This window comes from Nyctereutes procyonoides, unplaced genomic scaffold (genome assembly GCF_905146905.1).
Source record: "Nyctereutes procyonoides isolate TBG_1078 unplaced genomic scaffold, NYPRO_anot_genome, whole genome shotgun sequence".
In the NCBI taxonomy this organism is placed as follows: Eukaryota; Metazoa; Chordata; class Mammalia; order Carnivora; family Canidae; genus Nyctereutes; species Nyctereutes procyonoides.
In genome coordinates this window covers 49,742,779-49,761,575 of record NW_026575142.1, presented here as the reverse complement: position 1 = coordinate 49,761,575, position 18,797 = coordinate 49,742,779, and the positions used below count along the sequence as shown (strand labels likewise).

General features: G+C 37.4%; 1 protein-coding gene across 1 annotated transcript; it reads left to right on the top strand.

Annotated features, from left to right (window-relative positions):
• The first annotated feature begins 387 nt into the window (after positions 1-387).
• TRA2B (transformer 2 beta homolog) lies at positions 388-18,427 on the top strand. Its single transcript, XM_055308052.1, has 9 exons — positions 388-585; positions 11,777-11,910; positions 12,944-13,106; positions 14,183-14,371; positions 14,578-14,693; positions 15,537-15,620; positions 16,808-16,867; positions 17,422-17,495; positions 18,002-18,427. Exons 1-9 carry the CDS (start codon positions 550-552, stop codon positions 18,010-18,012), a joined length of 867 nt encoding a protein of 288 aa, XP_055164027.1. The 5' UTR covers positions 388-549; the 3' UTR covers positions 18,013-18,427.
• Positions 18,428-18,797: the final 370 nt, after the last annotated feature.

The following is an 18,797-nucleotide window of genomic DNA, read 5'->3' as shown; positions in this document are numbered from 1 at the left end:
ATGGGGTCTCTCCAACCAAAAGGCGGCACAGAAACTAATAAAGCAGAAGAAAGGAACCAAGGATGGGAGAAAAGGGCATCTCCTCCTTCCCACCGCCACGACGCTTTCCCTGGAAAGTTCCAGAAGAGATGAGGGCGTGGCCGGTGACATCACCGCGCCCCTGGGCGACCACCAACCGCAGGCGCAGGCGGTCCAGCACGCTTACTTTCCCGCCTCGCTGAGACCCAGAGATGGTGGGAGGGGCTGGCGGGCTGCGAGGCTTACGTCACGTCCGGTTCCGGACGCGCCGCCGCTAGAAAGGGAAGACCGAGCGCCGAGGGGCGGGGCCAAGAAAGCGCGCGTTCTGAAAGGGGAGGGGCCGGCTTAAGGAGCGCCGCGTCACGTCCGGCAGACTTAGAGCCCGTGCGGAGGCGGTGCGGAGCGCTTCGGTACTCGGCGGCTCGGGAGCCCGTGCGTTCTGTGAGGCTGCGGCGGAGCCTCTATACAGAAGGCGCCAGAGGTTGGCAGCTTCGATTGAAGCCCGTCGAGCGGCGACAGCAGCTAGGAGTCATGAGCGACAGCGGCGAGCAGAACTACGGCGAGCGGGTACGTAGAGGTGGTGCAGGGGGCGGCCGTGTGGTTCCAGCTTGCATCTCTTCCCAGGCCCGTCGGCCTCGGCTCCGGAGACGGGCGATTTAGACTCCGAAGTCTGAGTCTTGGAAGCACAGGAGTGGGGTTTTAAGAGCCCTTGCGAAGAGTGTCGTTAGTCACGAAGTAGGTCACTGGCGGGTTTGTGTGGCCCGCAAGTCGAGACGGCGGTTTTTTTCCGTTAGAAGAGGGGAGAAAGATTAAAAATGGCCGCTGCGTCCCCTTGGTGTTGGGGGAGGGGAGCGGTATCTCATTTCGCCGTTGCTCTCCTGCGAAGCCTCGCTGCCGCCATCTTGGGCCGGCTGGCCGGGCGCGCTGCCAGAGGCACAAAATGGCGGAGCAGCCGCGCGTCAAGGCGGGCCCGCGCCTCACAGACCGAGCGGGGGGAGGAAGGCAGCGTTCTCTGGGAGGGTTGGCCCATCGTTTAGCTTTAGAATCGTTTTGTGGACCCCGAAAAGACGGAGTCTGGGGTGTTCTTGGGCCTCTTTTACGGTGGGGAAACTAATCCGAGGTAGACAAGTTCTGGGCCCGTTAGAGGGGGTTTCGCGCGGGCTTTTTTGTCTGGCCTAAAGGGAGTGCTTTTTTCCGATATCGAAAGTGCTTTCTTTCAAAGGAAAAAAATCGTTACCGGTATCCGATGGACGACACCCTGAGGCTACAGAGGTTTTCTTGTTTTTTGGAGCAGATATTTATTTTTTAGGGGACTGTGTAGAAGAAACTGACGGGCAACCATGTATGGCGCCGTTATTTCCTTTGTTTTGAGGCATTCTACTTCTGTGAGCCACGGCTTATGTTGGTACACTTTCTTTGCCTCCACTTACCCAAATGTTGAGTTCGGTAGTGGTTTGATTAGATTGCGGGAATAAGACCGCTTCCGGGCTTAAAAAGCGTGTGGTAAAGCGTGGTTGCAAGCCTTGGGTATTCATGAAGATGCAAAAATACACAAAGCTTGTCAAAATCTCGGGCATTCGGAGGATATGGAGAATTTCTTCGAGTGAGATTAATGAAAAGCACCAGAGAACTTGATTTTTTTTTTAACTTGGTAAGGATAAAGAAGTTGGGTGCTTTGATAGTTGACAAGTTTTGCCTTCTAGTGCCATCCTAAGATCTCAATAGCGGTCGTCAGGTAAATCTATTCAAATACGTTAGCAAACTTCTATGAAACCGATTTGGGGCCCTTCATTAAGAGGGCATTTTTAAAAACTTCCTGTCTTAGGCCCTGAAACTTTGTAAAATTTACTGTGTAACTTTGGAACCAAATGATTTAATTTGAATAACGGGGCTTCACCTATTCAGAGAATACTGGCTTTTTTACATTTTCTTTTAAGACGGTTGGTTGCACCAACATCAGTGCCTGTACGAGTATTTTTAAGCCCTTGCTGTCCATCGTAAGAAAGTTTGGACCCAACCCACAAATTGTTAAGCAGTGATTGCTGATTCTACCAGTTGACTATATACGGTTGAATCTAGTCCTCGGTGTTTGGAACGGGGGAAGCAAATGATAACTTTTAAGTCTTCGGTTTTCTAAACAATTACTGAGTACTTTTTTGCGCTACGAAGAGAATACAAAATGGCCGGTTTCTGAGAAATGCTCTTAGTTGAATATACCTGAATAAGTTACTTGGAATGGTGTGCTTGTGAAAACGAACATTGCCCAAAAATAAATTGTCGTATTTTACATAAAGGAGGAAATTGTTGAAGGTAGGTTCCTGGCTTGAGACAGCTCTGGGTTGCCATCCTAATAATTTGACATTTTTGAATTTTTTTTTTTCTGGTTAAAAATATAAATCCTTGTTTTTTCCACAATTTTGTTTACATAGGTTAGGTATTCGCTAAATTCTTACAAAGGAAAGTTATAATTACATGTTAGAAATTGATTTTTTTTTTCCTTACATAAGTTTTGAGTCCTGGAAGCATTTTTAAACTTCGTAGTTTCATTTGGCATTTTGTTTTGTATGTAGATTGCTTTCCAATTGGTGTATTGGAAGCCGAAGAGATTAGAATAGACCTTAAAAAAGGTTGTGATTCCTAAAGAACTCTGGCAAAACCCTAAAGCTTAATGGAACAGATTAGATTAGATATGATGCCATAAACAAGACTTAAGTGTTTGTAACAGGTCTGATTGGCTAAAAACATCCTTTGAACTGAAAGCCGTGAAAAAGTTGGATTCAGGGTAATAATCTTGGACATACCTGTTAATAGCAGCATCTCTGGAGCCTGAAAAATTGTAGTAAATCCACTCTAGACCCTTAAACCTATCAAACTTGTTGTAAATCATTAGTAAAAGCCTGATTGGTACCATAATGTAATCACGTGTAATACAAATCTCCTTGGTTTGGCTGGAATCCCACCAACCCTCCTTAATTTAGTAGTCCAGAATTGAGACGTCACTGTTCCTGAAGCCCCAGCATAGTTCCGGAAGTATTTTTTCCCCATTTCTTTAAACTTTAGAAGTTCACTACCTAAATAGGCTGGTTGCATGTGTACAATAAATTGTTCTGTTTGATCACCCCTATTGAGTGAATATATTGACATTTAGAACAGTGGTTCAGTGCGTGCCCCTACTTCGTTTTAAATGCGTACTCACGGTATATTCTAGAATTTTTGTCCACATCACATTTTAGTTATGGCAGAGTAGTTGTGAAACATTTCTCATGAACGTTGATAGATTTAAATTAAAATGTCTCTAGAGTCACTTCCTTGATGTAGTCGAACCCGTGCAAAATAAAATTTTTCATTTCTGAGTGTAGTTCTTTTCCAGTACTTTCCAAAAATTACTGGCAAACATTTTTGGGGAATAGTTGACCACCTTTGCAAAAAGAAGTATTCATAGCAGTTATGTCACAATCTGGACAAGTAAGAATATATAAGAGTTGGCTGCAAGTTTGGAGGTGAGGTACAGTGAGGTACATGGTGATACTTGGGTAATCTTTAAGGACCAGTAATGGTCATAATATTTAGGATATGCGATGTTTGTGTGGTCTTGTTACTAGTTTAATGTTCTACCTTCCTAATGATTGTAATTTCTTTAGATTCTGCAAATACATCTATACTTAGAATCCAGACACTAAGGAAACACTATTGTATAGACCAGATGGTTTTGATTTCTGTCCTGCTGTCAAGATTACAATAGCAAGCAGTTTAAGAAAATATTCTGGTAGGGTATTGGCTATAGTTTTTGTAGAAGTAATATTTGCAATGTAGGTACATTGTCTTTAGTCTTATTCTTTGTGGAAATGATTAGCATCTGGATACCATCCCATCAAACTGCTTTTCAGATTTCTGCAGTTTTTCCTCTTCTGCTTAATCTTGGGTTGTCTTTCTGTATTCTTTGTTTTTAGCCCCTAACTTTGAATTCTGATTTTCAAAAACTGAAACATCTCAATCTATTTCTAAAGAATTACAGCCATCGCTCCAGTTCCTTTAATAAAGGATTGAATTTCCAGTGGGAGGAAATAGTTTGCTTTGTTTTACTGTGAGTCTGGTTAGGTACAAGTCTCTTGAAGAAACCAGGTTGAAGAATATTTTTCTTGGTTTTAATGTTGATGTTATCTGGAACTAGAAGGTGGCATTTTCAAACTGAAATTACAAGTGACTACAAGGTAAGTACTCGTTTTGTCAAACGATTAAAGAGGAATCAGGTGATGAGATGTTAATATCATTTACCTTTTCTTCCTCTATCTCTAATAAAGCCCAAACCTAAGTGATAAATTTAACATTTCATAGATCACATTTTGCCCAAGAGAATAACAGACCTACAATTGTGTGTATTTTTTGAGTCTTCGCATTGTTATGATTAGTTTTCATTTGTGATTTTCTTTTTTTTTTTTTTTTTTTTTTTTTTTAGAGGGAATAGAGATTGATGTTCAGGAAATTTTAAGTGTTTTATCCAAGCTTAGTTTTTTGGGGAAATGGGTTAACATCGAATTTTAGGTGGTGGTGTCACTTAGTTTTGTTTTTAATTAAGCCCAAAAGAGCTTTTCACTATAGCAAATTAGTTTTCAGATTCCCCAAAATCTTTTTGCATTGGGTTGTGGAAGTTATTTTCAGATTGCTACTTTGATCAACTTAGATTGCCCAATACTGCAGCATGCATGTATGAGGCCCCTTTTCAGAGTCTATTATTGATGCAAGAGATGGGCTTACACGTCAGATGAGCCAAGGAATATTCTGTCTTTTGAAGCTTTTTCTCCACTCAATCTTCTGGTAGTGTTTGACCACAGAAAATTAAATAGTCCATTGATATGAGCATTAACCTTTACATTTATAGCCTGATCAGCACATTTTTCTTTGCCCTGTTTCAGGTTTTAAAATATTACCTTGTCAGTTACCTATGGAGTTTATACACATTTTTAAAAGTTATTTGAATTCCGGTTGTAATCCCTAGAGTCATTTTAACAAAAATTGTGCTGATGATGGGAGAAGTTTCTGCTTATTTCTAAGTAGGATCTCTTAACCAAATGGACAATAACATTAGCCCCAGTAGTTAGTTGTCTGGTTTTGTTAAAGTGGCCACTTGAGCTTAGTGTTAGTAGTTGAGTTGAAATAAACTTAATATTTACATTATCTACCAGCATGTTTTGATCTTCAAAAATAAAAGGAAGATGGTTGAGAAGGGATAATTAAAAAGGCAGGAAGGCGTCCATATTGAAAAGTTCCGATACCTAGAGCTTTGGCCTCTGTTCTAGTTATATTTATGTATATAAGGCCTTGTATCAGTATGTTATCCTTAGGTGGCCTTAAAGAGGAAACCTGCTTGGGCATTCTGATTCCACGATTACATTTGTGCTGCCAGCAAACATTTCCCATTACATTTTAGTGATGGATATTAAAAGAAAATCAATTACTGTGACTCCCTTAAATAAAAAGCTATTTAAATTTTTTCCTGGACTAAACAATAATTGACTTTTTAAAAAAACTGGACTGAAATTTGTGCTTTCTTAGAAAAGACATCACAACACTTCCCACGATAGCCATGGTTGTCTATATGCCCGTATATATAAAGGCTTTTTTTCCTTTTTTTTTTTTTAAAGAACCTTTAACCCTGCTCACCCCAAAAGAAAATAAAACTAGTAGTGAGGAAATTGTTAAATGAAAGATCATAAGGTGAAGTACAGGATAACAAGGAGAATGAGGATGTTTTGTGAGGACTATTTTGTTGAAGGTATTCAACAGACACTAGAATACTTTTGATCTGTTTAGTGATGTGGAGTTTTTAAAATTTCAGGAGGTGAGCTATAATTTTCTCCCAATATTGCCACCTTTAAAAAGTAGGGTTTCTCCTTTGGACTGCAGAAGATTTTAATACTTTGTTCATTGAGGGGGAATTTACAAGAATCTTTGAAAACACCACTGTTGGATTCAAGTTTGTTCTGCTTTCCTTCATAGCTACATGGATATAGTACTTGGTTGACCTGATTTTGTCTTTTTATGATTTTAGTACTAAATTTAGTAGTTAGACCATTCATATTTTAAAATGTCACTAGAGCAGTTTTCTAAGGGTGGGTTTTGAGCACTCAGTCCAAATTTTGATTTCCCTGATGTTGTCTTCTACAGAGCTCTTTAAACATGCAGTACAAAAGTGTGTGACATTAAATACATTTTGTTACCTTATTATCTAGACAAGTCACAAGTTGTAAAACCTCTCCAACCCTGAGCCTTGTCATCATTGTACAAATGAATTGTCCGTGCTTTCCTTTCTTGCACTTCTGTATTAATGTGTCATTTTTTGACTAGAAATGTGCTTTTGACACTTGACATTTTCTATTGATGAATACAATAAGTAAGAAGTGTGAAATGTAAAGTTCTTAAATGTTAGATTGAACAGCAAATGTTCAGTTGCGCACTTCGCATTCAATTTAAGCATGATAAATCTATTTGAAATAGACAGTTGAGGTTGATACCTTATATTTTAGAACCAACAGGAAGCTAGTTTCAGTTTTTTGAGCTGCATATTCTAGCTTTTTTTTTTAATCCAAAAAAAGGGAATTTTTTTTCTAGTTTCAGTTTTGGCACTGGATTTTATCCTGGAGTTTTAAAATATCTTCATCCTGTTCTTTTTCTATTAAGGTTAATGTTGAAGAAGGAAAATGCGGAAGTCGTCATTTGACAAGTTTTATAAATGAGTATTTGAAGCTCAGGAATAAGTGAAGCTGAAATTTGAAAAAATAAAAGAAAGAATGCATGCTAATTATCAGACCAGAAGTCCCACTTGTAGAATATTGAGCAATTTGTGTGAAGTGGGGAAGATGAAAGAAGTCAGAATTTGAAACGGAAGAATGAAGAAAAGAAATAAAAATGAAGTTAAGATAAGAAGTAATCTGGAATCAGAAAGCACTACGCTAAGTAATTACTAGTCTGTTTATGTGTCCCTGTATATTTTGCTAAACATGCATGCATTATTTGTTTAATAGAAGAAAATATATACAGGGCAAAGAAGTGCCTTCCAGGGGAAACGTTTAAATTAGGTAATTCTAATTTTAACTTCTTAGTCAAATGATTGAAATGCAATTAAAAAAAATAACTCTTTGTAGTCAAATATGAGGCAGGAATGAGCTCTCCAGCATGGGTAACAGTTGCTTCATGTTGTCCCTCCAGATTTTTTCATCTGACTCTACTGGTCCTGGGGCATGAGCAAGTACCTTCAGAGTTGGAATATATTTGTCCTAGTTTTCCCAGAGACTGTCGCCAGGACAATTATAGAACCAACTCTCAAATTTTAAGCAAACTAGTGAACAGGGTAGTTAGCTCCTTTTGGCATTAATGAAAATTTTTCTTTCCAGATGGCATAGTGGAAAGCTATGACCTCTTAGGCCCTATCTTTTAAGTTGCAGGTTCTATATTCACAAGGATGATTCTTAATTCTTTCCTGTTTAATGCCTATTCCAGCTGAATGACTAGGATTACTGCTAAAAAAAAAAAAATACAGTAGCTTCCCTTAGAATGAGGTGGGTCACACAAGTGAACAGGATCTCTAACTTGGTGGCAATAGTGGTAGTTGCTTTTCATTCTGAAAAACGCTTTATTCCTTTTTCTCGTTTTCTGCAATTAACAACTGTTATAATGATGTGAGTGGTATGGATTATAAAGTAGCTTTATTCTGGTTCCCCACTCCCACTAACTGGGAAAAAAAACTTTCAAAGTTCTATTATTTCCCCTTCTGTTTGTTTTTAGTTGAATAAAAGAACCAGGTGATCAGTGTAATGTTAACTTTTCAGTTGGATGCGACAAGTAACGGGTCAAAATTATATCCAGTGGTAGCTAACCAACAGTTGTCTTCTGTTGGGAAAGCCAAGGGTATCGCTTCTTCCGGAAATGAAGATAACCTAAAAAACTTTCTCTGAGAGTTGTCAGATCTTCTAGCTCTTGGAAAAAGTGGCTTAAGTGATATTTCTAGAAGGACCTCTTTTCTGGAGGTTTTTAGGGCCAATTGTCAATGGAAGATTGGTGTTTTTTATAATTCTTGTGTTTTGCAAGGAGAAGAAAATTATTCCTATTTATGGTAGTATCCGGCACTTGTTTTGTCTCAATTATTTGTAAAATTTTTTTCCATGTATAAATTAGTAACTTTAAGTTAATTTGTATTCTGAATTACTTACAGATTATTAGGTAGAGAGCTAAGGTAAAAGAGATGTGAGTAGATACTCTGTTTAAGTCCTTGTATTCTTTATCAGGAGATCTGAAAGGTCCTTGTCCAAAAGAGGAAAGACCTATTAGGCCTCTATGTGGAAGGAAAGTAGTTTGGAATTGATTAAATGGCCAAAGCTGGATAGATATATGGCAAAACTAAACAGTGATGCTGGTGGACTGTCCTTCAGGGTTTCCCCCACCACCACCCCTTGGCCAAAGCATCTTGGAGTGTGACAGTGCCTCCTTCTCTCACCCTGTCCTAGTTATTATGGGTGGTAAGAGGGAGATGGATGGGCCTCTTGTCCTGGGCAGGTGGAGCAGAGAAAATGAGAGAAACAGTTCGAGGAAGATGCTTTTGCCAAGAAAAATCAGTAAGTAGGAAATATAATACTCTGAAATTGAATAAATAATTAGGCTTTAATTAGCATCTTGTATGGTGCTTCTAGGAATTGGTCAACTCCAGAATTACTAAAATGAGCTTTAGTTTAGGGACCTGTATTCTTAAATGCTGTGTAGGTTTACTGCATTATCTGTTTAAGAGCCACTGTTTGAAATCTAAATAACTGAATCCAGTTTCTGAAATAATACAGGAGAAACTTAATGATTTGATGATTCACATGGTTTCTACTTCATCTCTTTCAAAAATGTCTTTCTAAGAAACTGCCATTCTTGGAATAGGAAGATGAAGTTATTTTGTTGAAAGGGTTAGGTTTTTTCCTGACCTCTTTTTATGTTGTATGTTAGTATATCACTAAGATCCAATCTATAAAAACTTGATTCTCTGAGCAAAAATTCAGGCAATTTTTTGGCTTTATGTTTATTAAGTTTCATGGTCCTTTTGCTTGAGGTATTAATGTCCAGAGTAGTGTTTTTGGTAGGGTTTTAATGTGTTGACACAATTTTTCAGCCCTATGAGTGGACTTTAGAGTTTTCTTTGTGAGGAGGCTTTCCCAGTTGGTTGTGTAGATTTGCTCACTGATTAAGGTTTAAAGTTAACTTTGTATTTAGATTTGCCTAATTTAGGTCTCCTTTCTTCTGGACAGGCTAAATTTTCTTGAATATGTGTTTTCAAACCAGTTAATGGCCAGCATAACTACAAAAAGGGGTTTAACTTCTTTAAGAAACATCCTTGACACGAAAGGTAGGAAGAGATGGAGACATTGTTTAGGTGTTGGTCTAACCAAGCTTCAGTATATAAAAGGGAAAGTCTTTGCATTTTTGGCTGGTGTTTCTATTCCTGGTCTAAGAAGTGATTGCTCACAAAACGTATATGCATATAGCCAGTCAGTTTTAGGGCCTGAGAGAAAAGCTTAGAGTTTCACAGATAATGTCTTTGGCCCTTTATCTTCTTTCTTAGTCTGAGCAGACTAGTAAAGCAGGTTAGAATAAGGTTTTTCTGTTTAGTGAAGCAAGAGGCTTAAAAAGATCTTTCTATCCTCTCTTATATTCTGGCCCCTGGGCTTTTACTATTTGTTGACTACAAGTATTTTATTGGTAATCTTTTAACTCTTATTGGGAGTTAAGGTGAGCATATTCAGCTCTCTTTTCCAGAGTAAAATGTTTTCTTTGGTTTACAGTAACAGCTATAATCATTCCATGAAGTAATCATTTCTAGCATTGGAATAAACAAAGGCAGTTAACCTTGGGGGTCCCTGTTTTCTAGTTTTTCTTTTAGATTTGCTTTTGCCTGTGATGTCAGAAACCACACCCCTATTATTGAGAATTTCTTTGTCCAAGGAGAGGAGGGCAGTGGATTGTGCTTTTAAATGTCTGAGTATGCAGAATATTTCCCAGAGAATGCCAAGAGATTATTTATTGGGGTCCCTAAAGCTGCAGTACACCCTTTAACCATTCCTTGTTGTTAAAGGTAGCTGTTTTCACTAATAAGAATATCAGCTTTTTCTTTGAATCTTTTTACAGTCACTCATGGGGGGATGGAGAGGAGGCGGTCACATTTTATGTCCCTACACACTGTGTTTTATATAATGAATGAAGTCTTACTGGGAAGTTTTCTAGAATTGTTTTCAGGCCTAGAGACCAGAAGTCATTTTGCTGGCTGAGTTACTTTCTTTCCTATTCTAAACTTGAGTTTCTTTTGTATTGCATATAACTTTTTTTCCCTGAGCATCATAGAAGTGATCTTTCAAATTTTCTCCCCTCGTGTTGTAGATCACAGAATGTAATCTAAAAAGGCTAACTATAATTTAGTATCCTCTGCTGTTCTTTTTAAGAATGTCCAGAATACTCTGAAAATCTACCACACAGGGAGGTCTCCTGTGATCACTTTTATCCAATAGTTTCAACATTAAGTCTTACCCCCCTCCAAAGACTTACTGTAATGTTTTGGTTCCTTTTGAGTCTGGCCATTTCTGCTTTATCTTGGGTAGAAAGGCTTTACTAGACTTGATGCCTTTTAATATGCCTTAAGTTGTATAACCTGAAATAAGGTTGTCTTCTTTGATATACATACCTTAGCTTAGCTATCAGCCTCAGTGGGTTTGTTCTCTTAATCCGCTGTTTCTGTTTTGGTGCCTTGGCAGAATATTTCCTTAGTTCCATTATTTTATATGGGTGTCTTTTCTGCTGAGTTGACTGTATGCTTTGGCTCATTGATGAACCAGTTACCCTATTTACTACCCATTCTTTCTCTGATTTCTTTAGAGATCTTCATTACTGTGCCACTTATCTACCAGGTAGTCTAGTTTTGATGGGAAAGCTATACAGTATATACCTAGACTTTGGTTATGTCTTTTATGTACCTTTCCTAGTTATTTATTCCTTGATCCCTATCAGTTTGCCCTGGTTCATCTCCATTTAGCCAGGGAAGCTGTAGATTTCTGGCACTCTTTCAGCTCTTCCTTCTGTACAGTTACTACCTTTCTGCCATGGCTCCATCTGGTTGCTTTGAGATTCTTAAGGCCCTCCCACCATGGTTAGATGGAATAAGGTTTAGTGTTCTTCAGGCTGGTCCTTGCTTTCCACTAAGTTTCTGCCTTTTGCTAGGACTTGAAACAGATTGTCCCCTGCCTCGATTTTTCTCCACTCAATAAATGTAACTTGAAGTTGAGGTCTTATGGGAAAAAAAGGAATTTTAAAAGTAAGTTTTATGAGTCTCTCAAAGGATTTTGTTTTATTGATGGCAACTTGATTGAAATATAGGTATAAGGTACAGGTGTCATAGTTAATAAGATTCTTTCTCACCCTAGTCTTTATGGAGTAACAATCCCAAAACACAATCCTTGGACAGTTCCCTTAACTGCTTGGCTTTGGCACCCCTTTCTGAAGAGTGGGGTCAGTTAACTCTTATCCCTGCTCCAGAAAAGGTGGAAGTTTAAGTTAATTGGCCTATGTCAGTTGGAGCAATGTAAATATACCAGGTATATTCAATTCCTGCCCTTACCTATGTTTTTCTTATCTTGGAAGGGGATTGCTTTCCCTCACCATTTATCTCACAGCAGCTTATTTGTTTTTAAAGTTGCCCAGAAAGTATACAAATTAAACTTTTGACATCTACGTGTAGGAATCCCGTTCTGCTTCCAGAAGTGGAAGTGCTCATGGATCTGGGAAATCTGCAAGGCATACCCCTGCAAGGTCTCGCTCCAAGGAAGATTCCAGGCGTTCCAGATCAAAGTCCAGGTCCAGATCTGAATCTAGGTAAGAAAGACTGTCTTGGGATTTTCTTCTGTTACTCTTAGCTTTGAAATTGGTGTGTGCTTTGTAAATTAGGAAGATAGAGAGGGTTAGATCATTTTGTTGGCTTATTTAATATTGGTACTGGTACTAGCAATGAACTTAATTATAAGTTCTGAGACAGAAGACTAAGTGGTTAAGAGCCTGGGCTTTTGGCGTTAGGGTTCAAATCTTACCTCTATTTTTTCTGGCTTGGGCAGATACTTAACCTTTTTCCACCTTAACTTCCTTATCTTTAGGCGAGGTAGTGAGAGCAGTAGTTCTTCAGAATTGTGAGGATTCACGATGAGTTTAGGTATGACAGACTGCAGAACATTGGCTTTCGTAACTACAATTCTTGATAAATAGGTGTAGTCTAATATACATGTGTGTACAAAACAAAAATATCTTAACAGCGCCTTTTTTTTTTTTTTAATGTTGATGAATAGTAGGCTATATGTCCTCCTTTGCCCAGGACAAGCCCCAGTTTATGCCTATTGTCAGGCATAATTAACTCTACTTCTTTTCTTTCTTAAATGTATCCTGTCTGATTTAGATGACAGTTCATATGATCACTGTAGTTAAGAGCAATTGATTGGTTTTAAAACACTGCTGGAGGAAAACTATGGTGATGGTGATTTTATCTTAAGTGAATGGTGGGCATAATGGGAGAAGCTGAAAAATAGAGGGTGGTATTCTGAGGGGGAAAGTGGGCACAAATCAAGCTAGTGTGAAGTGCTGCATGCTTATGAGTATGAAATTTTTTTGAGTGTTCGTCTTGAGCATGTTAGTTTTGATCTCCTTGATCTTAATTATCTTAAATGGAAGAGAGCTGGTAGTGGTTTGGAGCTCTTCCTAACAGAATTGAGATGACTGTAGATAAATTAGAAAAATCTTGATCTCATGTTAGTGTATGTCTGAGTTGTGTTCTATCATTTTAACTCTAGATTAATTAGAAGAAGTGAAAGCTGCATCTTGCCAGTTACTTAGTTATGACCTTGAAGCCTTTGTCTTACAGGTCTAGATCCAGAAGAAGTTCTCGAAGGCATTATACAAGATCAAGATCTCGGTCCCGCTCCCATAGACGATCCCGTAGCAGGTCTTACAGTCGAGATTATCGAAGACGGCATAGCCACAGTCACTCTCCCATGTCTACTCGCAGGCGTCATGTTGGGAATCGGGTAAGGTGAAAAAATTATTGTTGAAGCAGTTTCCTTTTGTTTTGAAATAACTGATTATATTTGTTAATGGACCTTTAGCAGTGAATACACGAGTTCTTTATAGAGACTTTTTAGTGTTTTGAGGACAGTCTCTTCAAAGATACTTATGTAATGGTCTACATTTTGTCTATCAGTCACATGTAAGCAAGACATGACGGTGTGTGGCTCGGCTCATCAAATTAGGAAATCCACTTTTTGCATTACTGTTAAAATACTAATGTTAGGTCTCATAACATGTTGGTATGTACCATACTAATAATAATGAAGTTTTCTGGGTTAGCTTTATTAATATTTTTTTAGAATGCTTTCTTGGTTTTCCCATTTTAATTTTAAGTGAGTTCATTTTGAGTACTATGTTTTTTCCTTTTAGCTTATACAGATAATGCTATTCTTATGCTTAGAATAAATTCCTAGGATGTGAATCCCTTGGGTAAATTACCCTTCCTGTTTCCCACCACAAAAATGCCAGTTTTGATATTCACTGGTATGAGTCCCTGTTTCCTCCTCCATTCACACGGTTTAATTCTGAGGGTGAACTTCTTTTTTGCCGTTTTTCTGCCCATTCTTGGGGAGCAGAGGAAGGGATTCTTCAACCAGGTTCCATAGTTAGCATGGGATCCCATGTGGGGCTTGATCTCAACCCGGAGATCATGACGTGATCCAAAATCCAAGAGTCGGGTGCTTAACCAACTGAGCACCCAGGTGCCCCTTTTCTGCCTGTTTTTAATGCTTGCAGCTATTGCCATAACACTAATTTTAAATTCTAATTGTTGGTATGCCTGGGTGGCTCAGCAGTTGAATGTCTGCCTTTGCCTTGGGGCGTGATCCTGGAGCTCTGTGACTGAGTCCTGCATCGGGCTCCCCCACAGGGAGTCTGCTTTTCCCTCTGCCTGTCTCTCTCATGAATAATCTTTTTTTAAAAAAAAAAATTCTAATTGTTGATTTAAATCTACTTTACTAGTGACATTTGAGGTAATTTCTTTTAACTTTGGTTTATGATAAATTTTAAAGTTTAAAATTTATTTTCCCATTTCTAGGCAAATCCTGACCCCAACTGCTGTCTTGGAGTATTTGGATTGAGCTTGTACACTACAGAAAGAGATCTAAGAGAAGTGTTCTCTAAATATGGCCCCATTGCTGACGTGTCTATTGTATATGACCAGCAATCTAGGCGTTCCAGAGGATTTGCCTTTGTATATTTTGAAAATGTAGACGATGCCAAGGAAGTAAGTTAAAAGTCTACCTGTATCTTTGTAAAATAGTGCTACTATTGACTCTTAAGTACTAATGAACTTGGATAAGGACAATTTTTTTAGGGTATGTTTATTTATACATTTACTTATAAATATGTAGAAAAGTCTAATTTATAGTTTAGTGGATACTTCGTGGCTTCGTCCAGGGTGTACATAATAACTTAATATATCTTTCGAAGGCAAAAGAGCGTGCCAATGGAATGGAGCTTGATGGACGTAGGATCAGAGTTGATTTCTCTATAACAAAAAGACCACATACCCCAACACCAGGAATTTACATGGGGAGACCTACCTAGTAAGTTTTCTTTTTAAGATAAAGATGGATGGCTGAGTGCATTTTCTGTAAGAACTCTATGTACTAGGAGAAAGTCTGACATTTCATCCAGTCCTGCCACTAGGACTATAATGCCATAGATCAATCTGGTCTTTTTTTTTTTTTTTTTTAACTGGGTAAAACTGTTCAAAAGAATATTCAGTGGAGACATGGTACTTGTGCTGCACACTGTAATTGGTAATTAATAGTCTTGATTAGAACCATTTTTTTCATAATGGAATCTTAATTATTGTAAAGTCAGCTTTGTAACATTACTTGTGTGCATATTTTAGTTTTTCTTTAAATATTCTCACTTCTGAAATGACATTCATCCAAATATTTTAATTTTCCCTCCTAGGGAGAATATGTGGGCTTAACAAATTAACTTTTGAAGGCCAGTTAGCAGAATGTGTGTATCCCTTAACCAAAAGGTTTTTTGTTTTTTAGTTTTTTTTTTTTAATATATATTTATCTACATTATTATAGGGGCCAGAGAAAGGACAGTGTTTATCTAATATCAGTGGAATCTTAAACAGGAATATTGTTTTCCAGTTAACTTTCCTATTAGAAAGGGCTTATCTATGAATTAATAATTAGGGTAATATTTATTGGAAAATAATCATTTTTTGCCCAATAAAGGAGAGTAAAGAGATTATACTTGAAGCAGTTGTCCAGTCATGTCTTTAGAGCTCAGCTGTGGCCTCCAAGACCCAAATGAGCCATCGTGCTATTGTTTGAACAGTTTTAAACAGTAACAGTCATATGTAGTTAAATAGGGAAGGAAAGACATGGTATCTTATGAAGGTATATTATTATTATTCATAGTGGCAGCTCACGCCGTCGGGATTACTATGACAGAGGATATGATCGAGGCTATGATGATCGTGACTACTATAGCAGATCATACAGGTAAGGTAACCATAAAATGAGATTTAAGTTGCCAAAAATTAAAAGAAGTATCTTCTCCTGAATCAGTTGCAACATAATTTAAGGCAGTGCTACACCTAAGTTTTCATCTTTATTAAAATCACTTTTTATATATTAAATACAGAAACCTAGATTTTTTTTTAAGGTTTAAGTGTCTAGTCAGTTTAATATGTACATGTATTTTTTTTAATTTCTTTTTACATTTTTATTCATGAGAGATGGGCGAAGCAGGCTCCTTGCAGGGAGCCTGATGTGGGACTCCATCCTGGGTCTCCAGGATCAGGCTCTGGGCTGAAGGCGACGCTAAACTGCTGAGCCACCCAGGCTGCCCCTGTATTTTCTTAAACGTCAAGTTGTAAACCAGCTGAAATCCTTTTAAAGTCATTGCTTTATAAAGCCATTTTTAGTGTTTCTAATGGATGATGCACTGGAGAAACTGAGAAACCTAAGTCTTACAAGAGTGCAAAGAAGTAACTGCTAAAGAGCAGTAATTCAGCAAAACAATGGCTAGAAGTTGTCTTTTTTTTTTACTACCAAAAGATTTTTATACGTTTTTCTTTAGGGGGTTAGTATGGAAATAAATACTTAGAATACTTTTGAAGATAAAAATGGGGTAAAATTATTTTAGCTGCAGCAGATCACTTAGACCCTGTCTTGCTTGTGAAAATGTCAATTGTATAATAATAGGTACTGACCCCAATAGTTATCCTTGGTGCCTTATTGAGGTTGTGGGGGCCTCTTTTTGGGGGGGTACGTTATTTGGAATGTTTAAAGAAGTTAAAATGGTCAACCTATTATCTGTGGAAGTAAACCTTTAAGCATGCTTCTGATACTATGGTCCAGCATTTTATCCCCAACAAAAACTTTTTTTGAGAGAACATTTGTGTGTTAATTGGCACTTAAGGGATTAATCTCTGTGGGGGCTTAGAAGGTTAAACTTTCAGGTTTTAATTCAGTTAAGCATTTACTTTAGAAATGTAATTTGTTCTGTTACTCATTTTAGCCACCAGAGAGAGCTCTATGCCAGTTTGTAAAAAGGGTGGCAAAGGTAGCACTTAAATCACTTATTTAAAAACTACTTTTCACTTCTCTGGGAGTTCTAGTTTTACTGTATAAATGTATCATTTTTAAAACTTAAAAAGAAATGTGTTGCTTTTCTGCCTTTACAGAGGAGGTGGTGGAGGAGGAGGAGGATGGAGAGCTGCTCAAGATAGGGATCAGATTTACAGGTATGGCAGAGGATTTAAAATCTACACAGTAAAATGGCTCGCCTAAAGACACTTGGTTTTACTAGAAGTATGTTTTAGTAGTTAATTACAAGTTGCATACACAAATTGGATTGCATGAAATTCATAAAATACTAAAACTGGAACCAGTAATAGTGTGTATACATGGCTTCATTTTATGTTTACAGAAATGAATTGGGCTTTTACTAGGTAATTACTCAGTGGCACCATTTTGTACCTTAACATGAGATAGTACAAATTAAGGTCACTGATAAGCATTTATTTAAGTCTTCATTCCTTATAGCTATTTTTTTTTGTACTATTGCATTTTTGTTAGCTTTTAATGAGCATCTCAATAAGCAAGTGAATATACAAGTCTTACAAAACCACTTTGAAGCACTAGTAAAATTTATTTTGGGAGTTCATCAAAAGGTGTTTGGGTTTAGTGGTTTTTGTATTTAAAACAGACTTTGAAAATAACATGACTATGGTGATGTTTGTCATTTAATCTAACTTCAATCTATGGAGTCTTAGATGGTTTTGACATTTGTTTACAGAAGGCGGTCACCTTCTCCTTACTATAGTCGTGGAGGATACAGATCGCGTTCTAGATCTCGATCATACTCACCTCGTAAGTTTTTACCTTGATATGATTTTATGTATTACAATAAACTTCTTGAACTTAAATTATGGCAGATAGTGAGTTAATTCAGGTAGTTTTATCTATATTATAACATACCCTCCATTTTTGTGTGTTTCAAGGAAGTATATTGAAATGATCTTGGAATCTTGTTGCTAACTCAAAAATAGTAAATGTATATTACATTCTGGTCACCATTTGTTGTAGCGTTTTTTTCAAGGGAGTGCTTCCAATTTTGTACAGCCTGGAAACAATTGGGTGGCTTAAAAAACTTAGCTCTTGTGGGTCAAGTTCCACTTCCCTAGCTATTTCTATTTAATGTCAGTTCTTTGATTTCTAGTGTAACCCTTAATATGAGAGTCTTCCTCTATTTTTTACAGGAGAGAATGTGATGCATAGAATTTTCTAATGGTTAGAATAGTCTGAAAGTCTCAACATTAAAGTATACTTGATAAATATGCTTCAATACTGAGAGACTGATTATTATTTCTTCCTAGGTCGCTATTAAAGCATGAAGATGAAGACTTTCTGAAACCTACCCTAAAGTTGGGATATTGTTTGTGGACAATATTTTTTATTGTCTCCTGTTTAAAAAGTGAACAGTGCCTAGTGAAGTTAGGTGACTTTTACACCTTTTATGATGACTACTTTTGGTGGAGTTGAAATGCTGTTTTCATTCTGCATTTGTGTAGTTCGGTGCTTTGTTCAAAGTTAAGTGTTTTCAGAAAAGTATGTTTTGCATGTATTTTTTTACAGTCTAAATTTTGACTGCTGAGAAGTTTCTATTGTACAAAAAACTTCATTTAAAAGGTTTTTCTACTGAATCCAGGGTATTCTGAAGATCGAAGCCTGTGTGTAAAAATGTTACCAAATGGTAAAAAGCAACAATAAAGTTTGGTTTTTACTTTTCTTTCTAACATCAATGCTTAGCAGAACTGTTCAGATTAGGTTGTCAGTAGTAAATTTCAAGACAAAAATACCCATTTTTCTCCAATCCATGAAACATAACTATACTATACCTGCAACTAAGTGTTAAAGATTATACTCTGTAACCCTGTACTGCTAGTATTAGAACCAAAAAATTTTCAATACAGCCAATGCTTAATGCTTATATAAATGTGGATTTGTCAGCCTTTATGTAATCTGTATTATATAAAGCAAGGGATAAGAAAAGAGGTACACAATGTATGCCTTTAAAAGGCTATTTCTTAAAGCTGTTACAAGGGGATAATGGTATTTCAACTAGTTATCAGCAAGTGACAAATACATTCCACCACAAATGTACTCTTGTTC

Excerpts from the sequence above, each read along its gene's own strand:
- TRA2B (XM_055308052.1), top strand. The coding sequence starts at position 550 with ATGAGCGACAGCGGCGAGCAGAACTACGGCGAGCGG. Across the intron at positions 14,694-15,536 it reads TACATGGGGAGACCTACCTA|TGGCAGCTCACGCCGTCGGG; the intron begins GTAAGTTTTCTT and ends TATTATTCATAG. Across the intron at positions 15,621-16,807 it reads TACTATAGCAGATCATACAG|AGGAGGTGGTGGAGGAGGAG; the intron begins GTAAGGTAACCA and ends CTGCCTTTACAG.